This window comes from Perca fluviatilis, chromosome 10 (genome assembly GCF_010015445.1).
Source record: "Perca fluviatilis chromosome 10, GENO_Pfluv_1.0, whole genome shotgun sequence".
In the NCBI taxonomy this organism is placed as follows: domain Eukaryota; kingdom Metazoa; phylum Chordata; class Actinopteri; order Perciformes; family Percidae; genus Perca; species Perca fluviatilis.
Window position 1 is genome coordinate 17,706,568 of NC_053121.1, and position 16,749 is coordinate 17,723,316.

Sequence of the window (16,749 nt, forward strand, 5' to 3'; positions counted from 1 at the left end):
GATACTGGCGTGCTAGCTCCAGGCTAACTTTTTTCCTCCCACCTCCAGCTAGCCGTGCTCTGCTCTTGTCGGCTAATCTTGTCAGCTCATCCTTCCGTTTCTTCCGGTATCGGATTCCCCTGGGGTCAACGTCGAAATGTCTCGCAGCTTTTTCACCCGAGTTTTCCTCCGCATACTTTAAAACTCTTTTTGTTTTCAATAAGTTGTTGAAAAGTCAGTCACTAGCACCAGAGCCCATCATTCTCTGCTAGCACTAAATGAGACCCGTGTTACATCCGATGTAGCTACTGCCATCTATTGGCCCCTGTACGTTACTACAAACTACACTTGGCTGAGTAACACATCCAGCCGCACTGACTAAAATATCGGTAGGACAATAATACTTTACATGAGTACCATAATCCAGAAAAACTAAGTGTGGAAAAAAAAAAGGAATATATTGTTGAATCTGTTAAATTAAATTGGTAGAAATGTACATTACGATGAACTTGAATTTTATTTTTACTTATTATATGAAAGACATTTAGGAGATTATCCACACTCATTTTTCCCCGGACTTTATTTGTCTGTGTTGACCACGCCCCCGGCCACTATCAGAGGCCCGGCGTTTAATTGACTACCGGTTTTTATTTGAGAAATTACGGTAGTTTTCCACATCCTGGGAATACACAATTTCATCATATAACTAATTCTGCAAGTGTGTCAAAAAGTTCATCCCATCTATTATCTATACAAGTGCGAGATATACTGTATTAGTTCTCTCCTAAACTCTGCTAATGAACACGAAAGAAGACTTAGGGCGTTTTCACACCTGTAATTTGTTTGCTTTGGTCCGAATCAGTTGGTGAGGTAGTAAACTTTAAAGCAATTTGCCCTCGGTCGGTTTGGTTTGGTTTCACACCTGGAAAAATCCAAGTGTACCAAAATGTGTCATTACAAATCAGGCAAGAATGTCCAGCCCTCTTATTGGTCAGATATGTCTGGGGGAGGGAGCAAGAAAGTAAATACAGAAAGAAGGTCCTGACTCCTCCTTCGCTCTGCCGGCGTCTGTCTCCAATTTTAGCGGCAGCTGGTTTGACCACAGAGATACGAGTGACAGACGGCAAGCTTGACTGCAGTCTATTTCTGTGAGAGAAACACTGCAAGCTGCTACAGGTTGCTGCATCGCAGATTGCTAAACACACCTGACTACAGGAGACATTAGCTCAGACTTGCGGAGTACATCTTTGTTGGTGCGTTTCGAGTACGGATCACGTTCTCACCACAAACGAACCACTCCAGAGTTCGATTGAAAGCGTACCGAGACCACCTCTTCAAGCAGGTCTCGGTACGCTTGTTTGGTCCACTTTTGGTGCGCACCCGAGTTCGACTGCCGCGGACTCACCTACCCAAACAAACCGCACCAGCGGGGCAAACAAACTCTAGTTCGATTCAATTCATCTCATATCTTACGACAAGATAGTGGAGGAGATAGCCTTGCCAAATGACTCGTGTGACGTATCACCAAAGATGTTTTATTGTGAAGAAGACCGCAGTAGGTTTTTGAAACTCCTGTTTGTGGGAAATTGTACCATAGTTTAGCCAGCGGTAGTTTTTTTTGCTGCCTCCAGCTTCTTTTGAAACAAAATTTGTCTACTGGCTGTGGCAACAGCCACATGCCAAGAGTCAAAAACAACACACCTTCAACGTTCTGTGTGTGTGTTGCGTTAGGTCACACCGTTGCTATGACGACCAGCCACGCTCACCTCACATGAGGCAGTACTAAATCTGCAATGGAAAAAGGAGGACGGGGCACCGTGGCCAGGCCGAGCCGAGCATAGCTGGTACTAGCAGTGGGTAAGAACCTTAATGGCTGGTCTTCTATTTTACAAAATCAATCCAAATATGTTATGCACTTTATCCCAACTACTGTCAAACGCATAAAAAGGTACCGATTAATCATGTTGTTTACAGCAGTACCAAGCTTATCTAGGGCTGTCATGCAGACAGTGTTATTTAATCAGATGTATGCCACTCCTGTTTCTCACACTTTGATGAGCACATTTTGGGGTTTAATTACTTTAAGCAAAGTGGACTCTCCAAGTGTTTGACAGAGTGAGCGATGAGCAGCGGGCTGGACTGTTATCAGTCTGCCTAGCTCACAGTGGTTATGGGTCATCAACTTGAGTCCATTATTTGCTTTTGTATCATACAGCACTGCTCAGCCAGTCCTTACCTCCTCTTACAACTGGGGAAAATCCTCAAAATTGTATCTCAGCATTGAATGAGGTCTTGAACATTTTAACTTGCACGCAGTATTATCAGGATACTAACCAATCCTTGTGTTGGGAATGTAACAGCTCAGGGCTTTAGATTAACAGCAGAACGTTCCATTATACCTCTCGAAGTTTCTGCCTGAGTGCCTCTCTCTCAGCTATACGTTTCCTCCTCTCCTCTTCTTCTTTTAGAGCATCTCTCGTCTCTGTCCGCAGCTTGTCGTCCTTCAGGATTTTGCGGATCTTTTTGCGTTGTTTGCGTTCTTCTCCATCTGGGTCATCATCATCCTCTCCACTCTGTGAAAATTAACATTAAGTTCAGCCCTCTCATCTTCAGCCCTTAGGAAATAATTTCACTGCCTACGATCAGTAGCCGAGCAACCCTAGGATTAATTTGTGCCCTCAACAATCCTCACAACATGCTCCAGGGGTAACTTCAAATAACATTTTATATTTCACGCATGACTTGACTAGTAAACGTTTTGTGGGTCCATCTCCTCCGCCTGGCAAAACCTGCCATAGAAGAAAAAAAAAAGACAGTTCAAGACTACGACCAAGTGCTCTGCATTTTAAACACCTTCTCATTGCTGGAAGAGGAATCCTGAACTTTGATCCTGCGTCGCTTCTTCTTCTGCTTGTAACTTCTTGGTTTCTCCTGGTCCTTCTTCTTTGCAGATCTTCAGACACAAAACAGGATACCATCAAAGCAAGAGCAGTAGGAGATCAATCCAGTTACAGTGGCAGGAATACATTACTATTGATAGGTTTAAGTTCTCTCTTCTCACCTGGTCTTGCGGCGCTTTCCCTCGTTCTCTGATTCACTAAGCTCCTCGCTTATCCCCGACTCTTCACTGGACTCTACTGACTTCTCAAAGTCAGAGTCTGAAGAGTCATCGCTGCCCACTGAGACAGACAAACAAAAAGACAAAGTAACAAAAGTCACTTGCCGGCATTAGAATTCTGTTTACAATATTTGCACTCATATTGTTAGACATCACATACAAATGAAAAAATTCTAAATTAACCTTTCTTCTTCTTGTTCTTCTTCTCTTTACTGGCAGCTTGCTCCTCTCCTGATTCACCCTCACTCAGCGAGAGTTTATGACGAAGCAATTTGTGGCGTCTGCCGCGTTTCTTCACTTCAACATCAGAGCTAGAGTCTTCTGAATCCTTGTCTTCAAAGAGAGAAACAACTTGTTTGAGATGATACACAATAAAAGGGGCTTATTTGAAAGCAACTAGCTATATGTATGCTACCTTGTTGCTCTTCTTCTTCTTCTTCATCTTCATCCTCCTCTTTTTTAACTTTCTTGGAGGACTTTTCGTCCTTATCTGCTCCTTCATTATCAGAGGAGCTCTCTGCTCCAGAAGAGTAGTTGGATTTTATTTGGGCGAGAAGCATTTTCTTTGCAATCCTTCAGAAAAAAAGTAAAGAAAGACACACAAACAGACCGACAAAATGGGAAGAAGGGGTCAATTATATCAAATAAGAAAAATGAGCTTCTACAGAATCACACAAAAAAAATCTGTGAAACACCATCATATTACAAATAGTCCGTTATAAGCAAATAATTGATTATCCTTAATGAAAACATAATTGAAAATGGTATATTTAATAACAAGAAGTAAAAGTGCTTTTCTAAAATGTACTATTACTACACAGCAATTTAAAACTGGAATATTACATGAATGGAATATCAATTTCTCCTTGGATCATGCAAATGGATTACGGATGAAAACACAGGCGTGTCTATAGAAATACCATGACACTATGGCATTGCTATCAGCAAAGGTACAGATTCACAGAGATAAACCAGAGAGAAAAGCTTCCCAGAGGACAGGGTCTGAAGTATTTAAATGACAACACAACACTCTTCAGTAAGGACCCGGCTGTGAGCCTTCACACTGGGATTGGTGAGTCGAGTATCGCAGTATGCCATCAGAGCTAAGCTAATATATTAAGTTAAACAGCTCTACCTGATAGACTATTCAAATCCTTACATTTGCTCTAAAAACTAACACACAGTAAAGAAACTGCTTTCGTTGTGGACCTTGAATGCTGTAGACATAACTCTTGATATCTTTTGTTGTTTTGTACCTGTTTTCAGGATCATCATCGTCATCATCTTCACAAACCTGAGATACTTTTTCTTTATCGCACTCTTCATCTCCTACACAACAAAATAGCACACATGGTTAATGGAAGAGCACGTAAGTCATTGAAGGAATAATTTGACATTTTGCGAAATATGCAAATTTGCAGTTGCCTGGCAAGACTCTGGAAAGTAACGTTTTATACATGTGTTTTTTTTTTTCAACTTCAGCAAATGAGATAACCTGTTCATTATAGGGGTGGGAATCACCAGAGGCCTCACAATACGATATAATCACGATACGAGATTATTGCGATTTTAAACATATTGCAATATTCTGCAATATATTGCAATTTATTACCTTTTTTCCAACTTCAAATTATGTCCCCAAAAGGGAACTTTGTCAACATCTGTTTTATCTAAAACTATAAATTTCACCGTTTGTTAATCTCACTTCAATTTTATTGCTGCAAAATGGGATTGTCAAGCAGACAAACTGACCAACACATACACTACCGCTCAAAAGTTTGGGGTCTCTTAGAAATTTCCATTATAGACAGAATACCAACTGAGATCAGTTGGATTGTTTTTTTTAACCAGGGCAGCAGTTTTCAGTAGAGGTGTGAATCTTCACTGATCTCCCGATTCGATTACGATTATCATGTCAGCGATTCGATATCTCGATGCATCACGATGCGTAAAATAATTTTTTCTATTAAAGCCATGTAGGATATTTAATTCATAACTTTTCAAAAACATAACATTGTACATTTAGTGCTCTAATACTAAATAAATTGGATACATAAATCTAAAGCACTGAGCACCTGGCACTTCCTGAATGTGCAAAACATAACAGAATATGTAAACAGAAATGTTGTTAGGCCTACATTAAATTGTAAACAGAAATAATCGATTATGAGCCTGTCGATGTCCACGATTCAATGCATCGAAAATTTGATTGATTTCAACACTTCTAGTTTTCAGATTACTTTATGTGCTTACATAATTGCAAAAGGGTTCTCCAATGTTTTCTCAGTTAGCCTTTTAAAACGATATCAGATTAGTAAACAGAATGTGCCTTTGGAACATTGGATGAATAACCCTTTTGCAATTATGTAAAAACATAATGTAATCTGAAAACTGCTGCCCTGATTAAAATAAACAATGCAACTGATCTCAGCTGGTCAGTCCCTCCAGAAAAACGCGATTATGCGATCGCATAATTCAATGCATAATCAGCCAAAGTCCGCATATTTATGCGGGGACCACATATTTATGAAATATGCCGCACTTTCGCCGCATAAATTGCCAATTTCCGCGCAAAATATGCAGGGCTTGCATGATTTCATAATCCCCGCATTTTCGTTGCAAAAAAGGAACGTTCCATGGGAACGTTATGAAGTGACGTAATTACGTGATGTGCACATCATCGAAAATCAGGGTGTTGGGAGAATCACCTTTTTTCTCTTTTTCATCAAACCGCAGTTTTTGCAAGTACCCGCAATTTCATTGCATAAAATTGCTTAAATATCCCGCATATTCCATCGCATTTTTTTTTTATTTTTTTTTTTTTAAACGTGCCACATAATCAGGGATTTTTGCCCGCAACAATCACAAAAAACTCTGGAAGGACTGGCTGGTATTCTGTCTGTAATTGAGTGGAATGGACATTTCTAAGTGACCCCAAACTTACACAGTAGTGTATATAATAAAAGAAAGATACATGGCATCTGTGTATCAATACAGTATTGCCACTAAAAATATCGAGATACTATGCTGTTTCGATATTTTCCCCCACCCCTAGTTCATTAGTGAAATTTAAAAAAGGTGCTGGTACGCATATTTTGTTACCTTTGGACAAAGCCAGGCTAGCTTTATGCTAAGCACCTGCCGGCTCCAGCTACATATTTTTTTTTATTTTATATAACATGAGTGCTATCAATCTTTCTATAGAACTCTGAGCAAGAAAGCAATTAAACGTAGTTCCCAACATGTTGAGCCTCTTCTTATAACTCTTGGACACTGATCTGAGCGCCACTGAACACACTTCTCTTCTAGACCAAATTACCTGAGGATTGATGGAAAGGTCCACTTCCTCCGACCACATTATCATCCACAATGGGTTTGATCTTTTGCTCGTCGCTGTCCTCTCCGGAGTCACCTTCAGCCGGCTGCTCCTCCTCATCCTCACTGGAGGATGACTGCAGCTTGGAGGTGGCTTTGGGGCTCCTTCCCTTGCGCTTATTTTCATAAGACCTTCTCCCCCTGGTTGCCTTTCTCTCAGGTGAGTTTCTGTCTTCCTCTTTTGCTTCATCTTGTTTCTTCACACGGCTAGATCTCCTCTTCGCTGTGGCCGCTTTACTCTTTGTCTCCTTCTCCTGGTCAGAGTCGGAGTTGGTGGAGTCTGAGCTATTCTGTTTCTTCTTCTTCTTGGAGGTCTTTTTGCTTTTGTTCTCCAAGTCTGAATCAGAGCTTTCAGATTTCCTTTTGCGTTTGGATGCTTTGTCTGTATCCTTTGTGGATGTGTTGTTTAGTTTGAATAAACACTTTTTAGCACTTGTGGTCCCCTGTTCCTCATCTGTGCTGTGGCCTGCTGCAGCTTTCTCCAGCAGTATGTTAGGAACTTCGTCCGAGTCAGAATCCACCGTCTTTTTCTCGGAATCCTTGGCCTCCTCCCCATCCTCTTTTTTGGCGCGACTGGATTTCTTGGAAGATTTGGCCTTGACCTTATCTTCCTCGGACTCTGACTCAGAGGATTCTTCCTTGCTCTTTTTCTCAGCCTGCTTTCTCAAGGGAGTGGTCTTCAGTCTACTAGAGCGACGGCTTGGTGGTGGGCTGTCTGTCCCATCTACTGCATCAGAAGCATCATCTTTTCCCTTCTCACATTTTTCTTCACATTTTTTTTGCATCTCTCCGTCTTTTTCTTTGTTTTTGGACCTGGAGGACCTGGACCCACGTGTCGTCACAACTGGTACAGGAGTCAGTTTGACTATGAGGTTCTTCACCTTGGGCTGGGTGGGTTGAGAGGCTGTTGAGTTTCCATTTGACTTTGTATTAGCACCTGTAACCACATTGGTGTCAGTCTGTGAAAGCATGGTTGAATCCGCAAGACTCTCCACCATCTGAAAAAGTTCTTCAGGAACCGAAGGAGGCACAGACATAATGTCTTGATCTAGGGACATTTCACCAGCTGACGCAAGCCCATCATCACATTCTTCCGTTTTGATTGTCTTTCTGGGTGAATCAGTTTTTGTTTGGTTGTCTTTCATTTCAGTCTCACCTGACACTTGATCATTGTTCACCTCCTGCTCATTAAGCTGCTCCTTGTCCGACTCGTCTGCTGCATCAGCCTCCTCTTCTACATCAGCCTCTTCTTCTACGTCAGCCTCCTCTTCTACGTCAGCCTCCTCTTCTACGTCAGCCTCCTCGGTTATATCAGCCTCCTGTTCTGCGTCAACATTCTCTTCTGTGTTGGCATCATCTGCATCCGCCACATTATCCATGTGGTCGTTTTCCTCAGGGGCTACGATATTTATGCTCTTTCTCACAATATGTTGCATTTCATTACCATTCTGCAACTCCATGTTTTTAAATTCAGGTCCCAAAGCCTCCTCCAAAGCACTGTGGGCTTTTTTCAAATCAGCAAGCACAGCCTTGAAGGCTTTTAAATGCCGGTACCTGATAGACTTATCTCCCTGCTCCTCGGCTGCCTGCTGGATGAACTGGATGAATGTATTGTTCAGACCAGTTGTTGTTTCAACAAGCTTTTTTGCTTTCTTTATAAGTTCCTTGGGTACCTGCAGTTTTTTGTAAGAGAACGTCATGGTCCCTGAACCTTCGGTATGTTCTTTCCCATTGACAACTGCTTTGTGCTCTTTGACCATTTTGTTCTTGTGTCTCTTGCTTTCACGTTCCTCGTTTTTTTCCGGTTTTCGTTGCTTGAGTTCTTGTTTTTCCATGATGCGGTGGCATTTGGAGACCAGATCCTGGAGGGGCTCTGACCTGCAGACATAGCAGTGCCACTTTGAGTTTTCATCAGTAATTACTGACAGCTCCTTTCTGCCCAGGTTGCGCAGGATGCACTTCTTGCAGAAGGCGTTGTTGCAGTAGTCGCAGCAGATGAGCTTGCCCCCTTCAGCACACCACCTGGGGAGGAAAGGTTCAACTGAGATTTAGGGCATAAAGCAAATTAGTTCTTCTCTTATACTAATGTTTCCAAAATGATTGGCACTTGGAAAAAGGCTTGCCGTGGTAGTCGGTGTTACACGCTGGTCGTGCATACACCGATGACATTTCTTGCCCACCGCCCGTTGCTGTGCGGTTTCTATAGAAAGAAAACCCATTAAGTTCATTTCTGCTCATCAGCGGCCCAGTGAAAGTTTCTGCTCCGCTCCGTACAGCAGCCGCGTCGCAGCACAGTGTAGCAGGAGTACGATCTATATACAGTCTATGGTTGACATGGGCACCGAGGGGGAAGCAGACAGCACAACAACGGTGCATTTCCTGACTGTGGCATTCCTAATTAAAGGACTGAGCCTTAATATTAGGGATGCACCGAATCCTGATTTTTGGGGTTGGCTCGAATACCAAATCCACTGGTTAAGATTCTGCCAAATCCAAACCCGAATACCGAATCCTACTCCCATCCTCAGTCCATTAATGAAGTAAATAACGTCCACAGCCTCTAAAATAGTTAAATGTTAACAACTTACTTCACACGCTCTTTTCACATCGTAGGAAAGCACATCGCTATCACCAGATGAGTGACAATTTTGTTTGGCAAATTTTCGCTAACCAGTGTATGATGAAGGTGCTGTGAAATGTTTGTTTAAAGCACTTAAATAAGAAATTCATGTTGTTTAGTTTAAAACAGTCTAAAGGAAATGGTAAATTATAGTGTGATTAAAACTCACCATTTACATTATTTACAGTACTTGATTTACATATGTGAAAAGGTACACAACTTTATTTAACAGTAATTTAGTTTTACTGCAAACTGTCACCGGAAGTGCTTTTATTTTGAAGTAGCCTACACAGAAGTTGTCTGTTGTGTACTCTTGCTAGCTTACTGAGATGAACCTGAGACGCTAGATGCAAAACATGTCCGTCAAGCTTAAGTTGTTCACTTCCTTGTGTGTAAAACTGCAACATATTGAGCAGTAAATGTTCATAGCAAAAGACAAGCGTTTTTGGTCGTCATTCAAAGCCATTCCACTACAGAAGGCATGTTGGGTGGGTGAAATTAGAAAGCTAACGTTAGCTAACGAGCAGCAGCCGAGTAGGGTTCGGTGGGAAAAAAATTCTAAAGGCTATTTTATAGACGTGCGTAAAATCGACGACGTAGCCCCACAGACCCCTCTGCGTCTACATATGCCGTAGCCTGACGTCCATGTCGCTCGGCCGTGGCGTGGTAGCGTTGCATTTCCCCCGGCTCATTTCCTGGGTCTCCTTCCCCATAAACAACATGAAATCAACTTTTCCTGCTACAGATTTCCCACCGTGGTCAGAAAACACATGGGAGACACTTTGTTTCTCTCACTAGGACTCTAGAGTCGGTACTCGCTCCAAAGCTAATCGCTGTCACTCTCTTACTTCTCCCTCACTCTATCACCCACACCTGACAGGGGCAGTATACGCCACAAGTTTTCTAGTCTGCCCCTAAAAGCTCAAGAAGAAGAAGAAGAAGAAGAATGCCCCACCAGCCTAGTGTATGTGCCTGCCGACACACACACACCAGCAGAGCTGCGGTGCAAATGGAGCGAAACTCTGCAGTTTGTTAAAGTCACAGTGAGGCACGGCAATACCGGTTAAGCGGTTGCAAGTGTCTTCATATCTTACTTCTATTGTGCATAGGAATGTTAATCATTAATCGTTTAACCATTCACTGACAATAAGAATTTGGCCGATTTATACTATCAATTAGAAACAATATTATTGAAATGGGTTTTTTTATTATTAAAAATTATTAAAAAAACATTTTTGCATGATAAAAGAAAAATAGGCTAAACAATCTTATTTCTTAACTTCTTGCTAATTAACATGCTAGTGCTAACTTTGCACTAGCAAGTTGTGTTTTAAGCTGCTCATTTTTTGTTTGTGGCTCTCTGCTAGACGGTGTTTACAACGGAGAGCTTGGTGACAAACGTGACTATATCAATGAGCACTGGTGGGTCCCAATCGGCCATCCTAAACAAAGAGTATATCTGGCTAGCTGCCAGCTTCGCAGGTAGATGCGGTTGGAGACAGGCTCAGATATACACGCCGCGGACTGCTGTGGACTTTTGTCGGTCGCCCAAGCAGTTCCAGGAAAATGGCTGCATGTTTTCCATGACAATGCACGGAACACAGTGGCTGCACGACCAGTACAAGTCTTCAGCTGTCCACAGAACGCGGAAAGTATGCCTGAGTCTCCCGGACGGGTGAACTGGGACTCCGTTGCCTGCTTGTTGTTTAATGATCAGTTAACGAGGGTCGGCTATCGGTCAGAAAAAAAACTGTAAATTAGCATTCCTAATTGTGCATCTTCTTCACTTCCGTTTGACAAATAAATGTTTTGTTGATCTTGTGTAAAATGCCTTACCTGCACTGCTCATCCATCCCATCAGAGTCTCTATTGATGTCATCACTTGTGTAATACTTGTAGCATGACTTGAGGAATAGGAAATAATGTGATCAAACATCAAAAATAGAAAGACGTCAGTATGGAACATCCATATAATATCTATGAAAAAATGCAAAATGTATAATTTAACTCTCCTACCTTGCAGATAAGTACTTTGAGTGCAGGATGTTCATACACAGAGTTCCGCTGAAACTGGTTTACTTGTTTTCCACAGGCAGTGCAGCTTACTTTCTTCTGCAGGGTATCATCTGTGATGAAGAGAAAAGAAATCATTAATTGTCACTTTCATCCATTCACTTTTTTCTCTCATTAAATGATACAGGGTATCAAAAACATCCCATGCATGTTCTCTTGTTAACATTAAAAGGTAGGGTTTAGAAAACATTTTTCCAATACACTTTTTAATATATTTTTTGAAATGGTCTTTACACCCTGACAGCTGTAAATAATGGGTTATGAAAAAGGAGCGAAAAAGATCCATCATCTGTAGTTGCTGTAATCCTGTAAAAACTTCGACCAGCCCGCTTGGTTTGATTGGTTTAACAACAAATGTAACACCTCCTTGCCCCTCTACGCGTACTCTACCCCTCCTGTGAACGAGCCCAAGCTCAGTGCGCGTCAATGCCACCGGAGTTACTGCAAGTCTGCTGCAGAATGAGAGAAAACCCACCCACTGAGAAAACTTAGTAAAAGTTGCTGCTGCCTTGCTTACTTGTAACCACCTGCCCTGCTAAAAAGGCAAAGAAAAGAGGCTGAAGCTGAAAAAGAGGCGACTAAAAAGGGGCTGCAGATACAGAAGACAAACTAGAGTAAACATTGGCATAGCTTTTCAGCAAAGCTGAGGGGGGTGCAAGGGAAAGTGAAGCCTTGTTTGCGGTCTTTCTGTTAGACAGGTACGTTATGTTTTGTTAGATAAGTGTTTTGTTAGTTTAAAGAGGGTGGTATAATCTGTCCCCAAAAACACACATTTTTAATGGGAGGGCTGATTTGTTGTTTTCAAGAAATTTCTAGCCAACGTTAGCTATTTATGTTGCGTTAGTCATAGTAGCCGATTGCTAAAGTTATCTTCCCTATCGATCTAGGCTACTAGTAAGCTATACCAGCTAAAGTATGTTTACATAATCTTATCTAACAAAACACTAATTTGTGTCATTTACATATTGACTTTTCACAAATGTGCTGATGCGGGGTCATTTTTCTTTTTGTAATTATTATTTTGTAGCTCTGACAAAGATCACTTGACGTCGACACCGTGGAAACACTGATCGATAAGACCACCTCTTCCTGCGCTGTCAACTATTGTCTCACGTATGTCTGACCGGTGAGTAACATTAGGCCTATAGCTTGATGCAGAAGTGTATTGTTTTCTTTGATGGGCAATACATACACAATGAGTTATCAATGATATTGGTACTAAATATTTGCGCCAGAGAAATGGTAACGGTACTGTTGTTCATTGTGGGCGTCTTTCTATATTCTCTCTCAAGGACAATCACTGCCAGAGTAGTTTGCCACAGCTGATGATACTGCCACATGCAGAGCCAGACCGGTCTGCTAATACTGTAGCCCTTTACAAACTTTTGATTACCATATATTTATTATTGTTTATATGAAAAATAGATAAGGGTACTTTGTACAGTTAATTCCTCCTGGGAATAAATAAAATAAATTGTGTAGTTGTATGTAAAATGAAGGAGTTTTGATCAGTGAAAATGCAGTCCTTTCTCTACTCTGCTCTGAAACAGAGCTGCACCTCGCTTTGAAGTGGTGCTTGTGCACGTCTGTGTGTGGGGGGAGCGCCGAGGACAGGGGGAGGGGTTAGACTGAGCCCAGAGGAGATGCTACTTTCAAATCTCGTTAGCTTCTCAACCTTACCAACCCGACCTTTAACATACCAAATAATATAATTAAGTTACCTGTATGTTTCTGTTTAAAATCCACTCTGAGCTTCATGGCGCCTTTATTTTCATTCCCAGATGGCCTCATCACTAAAGTGCCTAATCAGAGGGGGAAAAAACAAAAAAGTCCCAAACCTGCATCCTATTCAGCATCAACGATATCTTGATCAAGACCAACAAGTACATAGTTCACACCTTTAGATACACTGCTTGCGTTATTGTCTGACGGGTTGTCAGAAGTGGCCCCTTCATTTTCACTCTCGACTGAGGCATCCGATTCATTCAGTTCAGTGTGCTTAGCTACAGTGGCGGGCTTCCTAAAATGAGTTAGCACATAGCTATAATATTTCAACCTTTGTCTGTGAGAACTCTTTTGAAAACATGGAACTGCAAGCAAAACAATAACAGCCACATTAAAAAAAAAATTGTTCCTCACCTCTTGTTGCGAGAAGAGGAAGGCTTCATAGTTTCTGTTGAGCTACCAGGCTGACGAGAATACAACATTTTAATAGCTTGACAATTGAAGAATTTCAGTATCATAAACATAGGTCAAAACACATTTTTTGACTGCCCAAGAGGCTGCATACTTACCTCCTCTGCTTTTTCTGACATTTGGTCTAGGTGTGATTCAGAAGAAGCCAGACTCATTTTACCTGGAGAGACACATGAAGATTTGTTTGCCTATGAACACACTGGTAAATTAAGATGTTGTACAATGTTATATCTGAATTAGGGCTGGCTGGTATATTGATTTTTTAAAAAGGTATATCAATATATTTTCAAACAAGATATGGAGTAAGACAACACAGTTTATATCGACATAGCTTCCGTAAAGCCATGCCTGTGTTTGCATCTCTTCTCTCACACTCTCCACGCAACTCCGCCCCCACTCACTCGCTCACCTGCAAAGGGTTTCTGCAGGTTTCAACAAGTCAAATATAAGACTTTTTAAGACCTTTATGCATTAAATTTAAGACCTGTATCACAACATTGCAGAGTCACAAAAATACTTGCAAAGTGAATAATGTATTCAAATTGAATAAAAGCGACACATAGTAATAATAATCTATACATATACAGCAAATTATATTTGGACTATAGGAAGAAAGAACTCTAACACCAGAGAATTAAAAAAAAAAGTATTTCAATGAGTATTAGACGTAGCTTTACATGGATGTAGAAAAATTAAGATCTGTTTGAAATTATTTAAGACCTAGAAGACAATACTTTACTAATTTAAGACTTTTTTTAAGGCCTACAATTTTGAAATTTTAGACCTTTTAAGACCCCGCGTAAACCCTGCCTGCAACACGGAGGAAGATATCGCGCAACGTTTAGTTTAAATTGTTTTTTGCACAGCTGTTTATTTTTTTTTATGGAGGAGAGGATGACCTGTAATCGTACCAGTGTTTCTGCTGGTAACGCTCCGTTGTGGCGGCCGCAGAGGCAAAAAACATAGCGCAAAACACAGAAGAACAGTAGTTACTGTTACAACCTTAACTTCAGTTCTATGAGTAAAGCGAGTGAGATGGATATTCAATCAATTATTTTTTCGATTAATGTTTAGTCTTCTATCACGATATTTATATTTTGCCCAGCCCTAGTGACAATACAGACCTTTCATACACGGGACGTATATAACGCAGGTGACCTGCCAATGTGAATTCAACCCGCACTGGACCTGTTCACGATGAGTCAGCCGTCACTCTGAGTAGAGAATCCAGTCTGCTGTGTAGTTCATACACTTCACTGACAAAGCAGAGAATTGTACAGTAACAATCAGCTTCATAATCAAAGAAAGTTTTTGTATCATACATTCAGTCCATCAGACGCTCACTTGAGCTCTCCTACTTTTAATCAGTTATTGTTGTTGAAAACAACTGAAGGAGCTTTCTCAGAGAAGGCCTTTTTATTTAATATAGGCTGTTTATTTTAGATACATTTACATCTGTTGCAGCTGTATATTTTATTTTGACCACAGTAAAAAAAAGAAAAGCTTGCGACATGCGGCTTTGACAACTGAACATTAAGCCCACTTTGTAGAAAATACCCACATATATTGTGTATTGTCATTCAGCCGAAAAAATACTTAATACAGTAAAGCACCGAACTGGACAGAAAAATTAAACAGGAAATAAACAGCAGCCATAGATTAAATTACAAAAGATCCACCAATTTCATCTTCTCACTAACATTTTCAAATTCACACAGGCCTAACTATTGTTTATATTTTCATTATGCAAGACAATTGCACTGACAAAACATATGTGAACATTTGTAATAATCATATAATATGTTCAAGAAAGATAAGTAACTACAATTAACGTTACACAATTATATTCCTAAGGATTTTCTCCATGCAAGGTTGCTGACGATGTTTGGCTGTTGTAAGTCTATAAAGGGGGACGACAACAACTTCACCGACTACAGTAAATAAGTAATAATAGTATTATATAATATTATATGATATCGGGCTAACGCTTAACCTAATGGAGCATTTGTGTGATAATAAATTCATAAATCTGGGCGCTACCTACATTATTTTACGTGCATTTGGAGACATAGGCGCCGCTGTTTATTGTGCCGTTTTGCGTCATCATAATGTGCTGATTAGACCGCTACGAGCTGTGTTGAGCTATCGCTCAGTACTTTCAGCAGCAACCAGGCCTAAAATCATAAGACTGTTACAGTCTATGCCTAAAATGTATCAAAAAAGGAGCCCACTCGCGTACCAAGCAGCGTACGCTCCTGCATTGTTTGGTCTGTGATGATTCTATCTCAACGCAGCCGTTCCATGTTTTGACAACACAGGAACTACTTACTATTACGGATGCCAATTTAGGCTCGCTAACAATAGCAGGTTTAGCGGTGGCCGTTAATGCAGAACTACTTATTTTCACTGCCCCAAGTTGCCCTGGCACGTTGCAATCTCGGCAGTGCATAAAAGGTCCAATGCACGGGCATGCACCGAAAAATGCACGCGCAGGAGGCCTTCCCTCCTTCTGACGACACCATGGCACGAACCAGGGCGCTAACCGCATCCTGACACTAACGTTACCTAGTAGTAGCATCCAAAGTAGCATTGTAACGGTTAGCTAGCTACAATACAAACCAAGTAAAATAATATTGCACTTTTACAAACAAGCGCTTTTTAAAATTTGAATTACTGACAATAATTCTGTATAAAGCATATGCACATCTGAATCTGCGTGTGTACACATTTCAACATTGCCGGCTGCGCAGCTGATAGCTATAACTCAGCTAGCCTAGCTTGCTAACTAACGTTAGCAATAGGCAGATATGGCCCGGCTCGCCGTTACAGTAATCATTGCAGAATTGACTTGTCTTAACAAACGAGTTAAAACAGTGTTCCTACCTGCTTTTCATCGTCGTCATTTCTTGACGGACACAGACACGTTTAGTTTTTGTTACAGGTTACCCTGTTCTATCCAATTTGCAGATTTTCGATTGCGGGGAAACAAGTATAGCCTCAGAATACAGAAACAACTCCGGTCAGGGGAGACAAAGCAAGGGGACCATCTTGCCGGATGGCTGTGGACGCAGCAAAATGGCGCATCTAGCCTAAATCCTGTGAGCTTTCCCATTGGCTGACCGTCTCAGGCGCTCTCCCGCTCTGAGTGGCCCAGGCTCAGCGGAGCTTATTGATTCGTTTAGCCGAGGAGGGAAAGATTTTCTCTCTAGGAAGTGAAATTCTGCTGGCTCTTAATTTCTAGTTCTCTTAATACATCCATGCTTTTAATAAATCAATGGCTGTAGTTCTCTAAATACATCCATGTGTATTTCCAATTCATTTGTTGATAAGAGAAAAGTTGATTGAGAAAGGCGCACAGTTTAGCTTTCTCTCATCCAAGCTCTAAAAC

At 41.1% G+C, this 16,749-nt stretch overlaps 1 protein-coding gene across 2 annotated transcripts in view; it reads right to left on the reverse strand.

Annotated features, from left to right (window-relative positions):
* atrx (ATRX chromatin remodeler) overlaps positions 1 to 16,447 on the reverse strand; it is a 43,315-nt gene extending 26,868 nt beyond the window's left edge. Inside the window, exons 1-15 of one of the 2 annotated variants that reach the window (XM_039812936.1) lie at positions 16,245 to 16,447; positions 14,486 to 14,617; positions 13,460 to 13,521; positions 13,305 to 13,354; positions 13,064 to 13,185; positions 12,887 to 12,967; positions 11,109 to 11,218; positions 10,929 to 10,996; positions 6,417 to 8,494; positions 4,354 to 4,426; positions 3,513 to 3,670; positions 3,281 to 3,430; positions 3,041 to 3,158; positions 2,833 to 2,932; positions 2,379 to 2,552 (exon numbers count right to left, since the gene is read on the reverse strand). In XM_039812936.1, coding sequence (XP_039668870.1) covers positions 2,379 to 2,552; positions 2,833 to 2,932; positions 3,041 to 3,158; positions 3,281 to 3,430; positions 3,513 to 3,670; positions 4,354 to 4,426; positions 6,417 to 8,494; positions 10,929 to 10,996; positions 11,109 to 11,218; positions 12,887 to 12,967; positions 13,064 to 13,185; positions 13,305 to 13,354; positions 13,460 to 13,521; positions 14,486 to 14,492 — 3,351 coding nt within the window. In that variant the 5' untranslated portion in view covers positions 14,493 to 14,617; positions 16,245 to 16,447. The remainder of the gene's footprint in view (positions 1 to 2,378; positions 2,553 to 2,832; positions 2,933 to 3,040; positions 3,159 to 3,280; positions 3,431 to 3,512; positions 3,671 to 4,353; positions 4,427 to 6,416; positions 8,495 to 10,928; positions 10,997 to 11,108; positions 11,219 to 12,886; positions 12,968 to 13,063; positions 13,186 to 13,304; positions 13,355 to 13,459; positions 13,522 to 14,485; positions 14,618 to 16,244) is intronic. The other variant, XM_039812937.1, reaches the window with a different exon arrangement.
* Between the last annotated feature and the right edge of the window lie 302 nt (positions 16,448 to 16,749).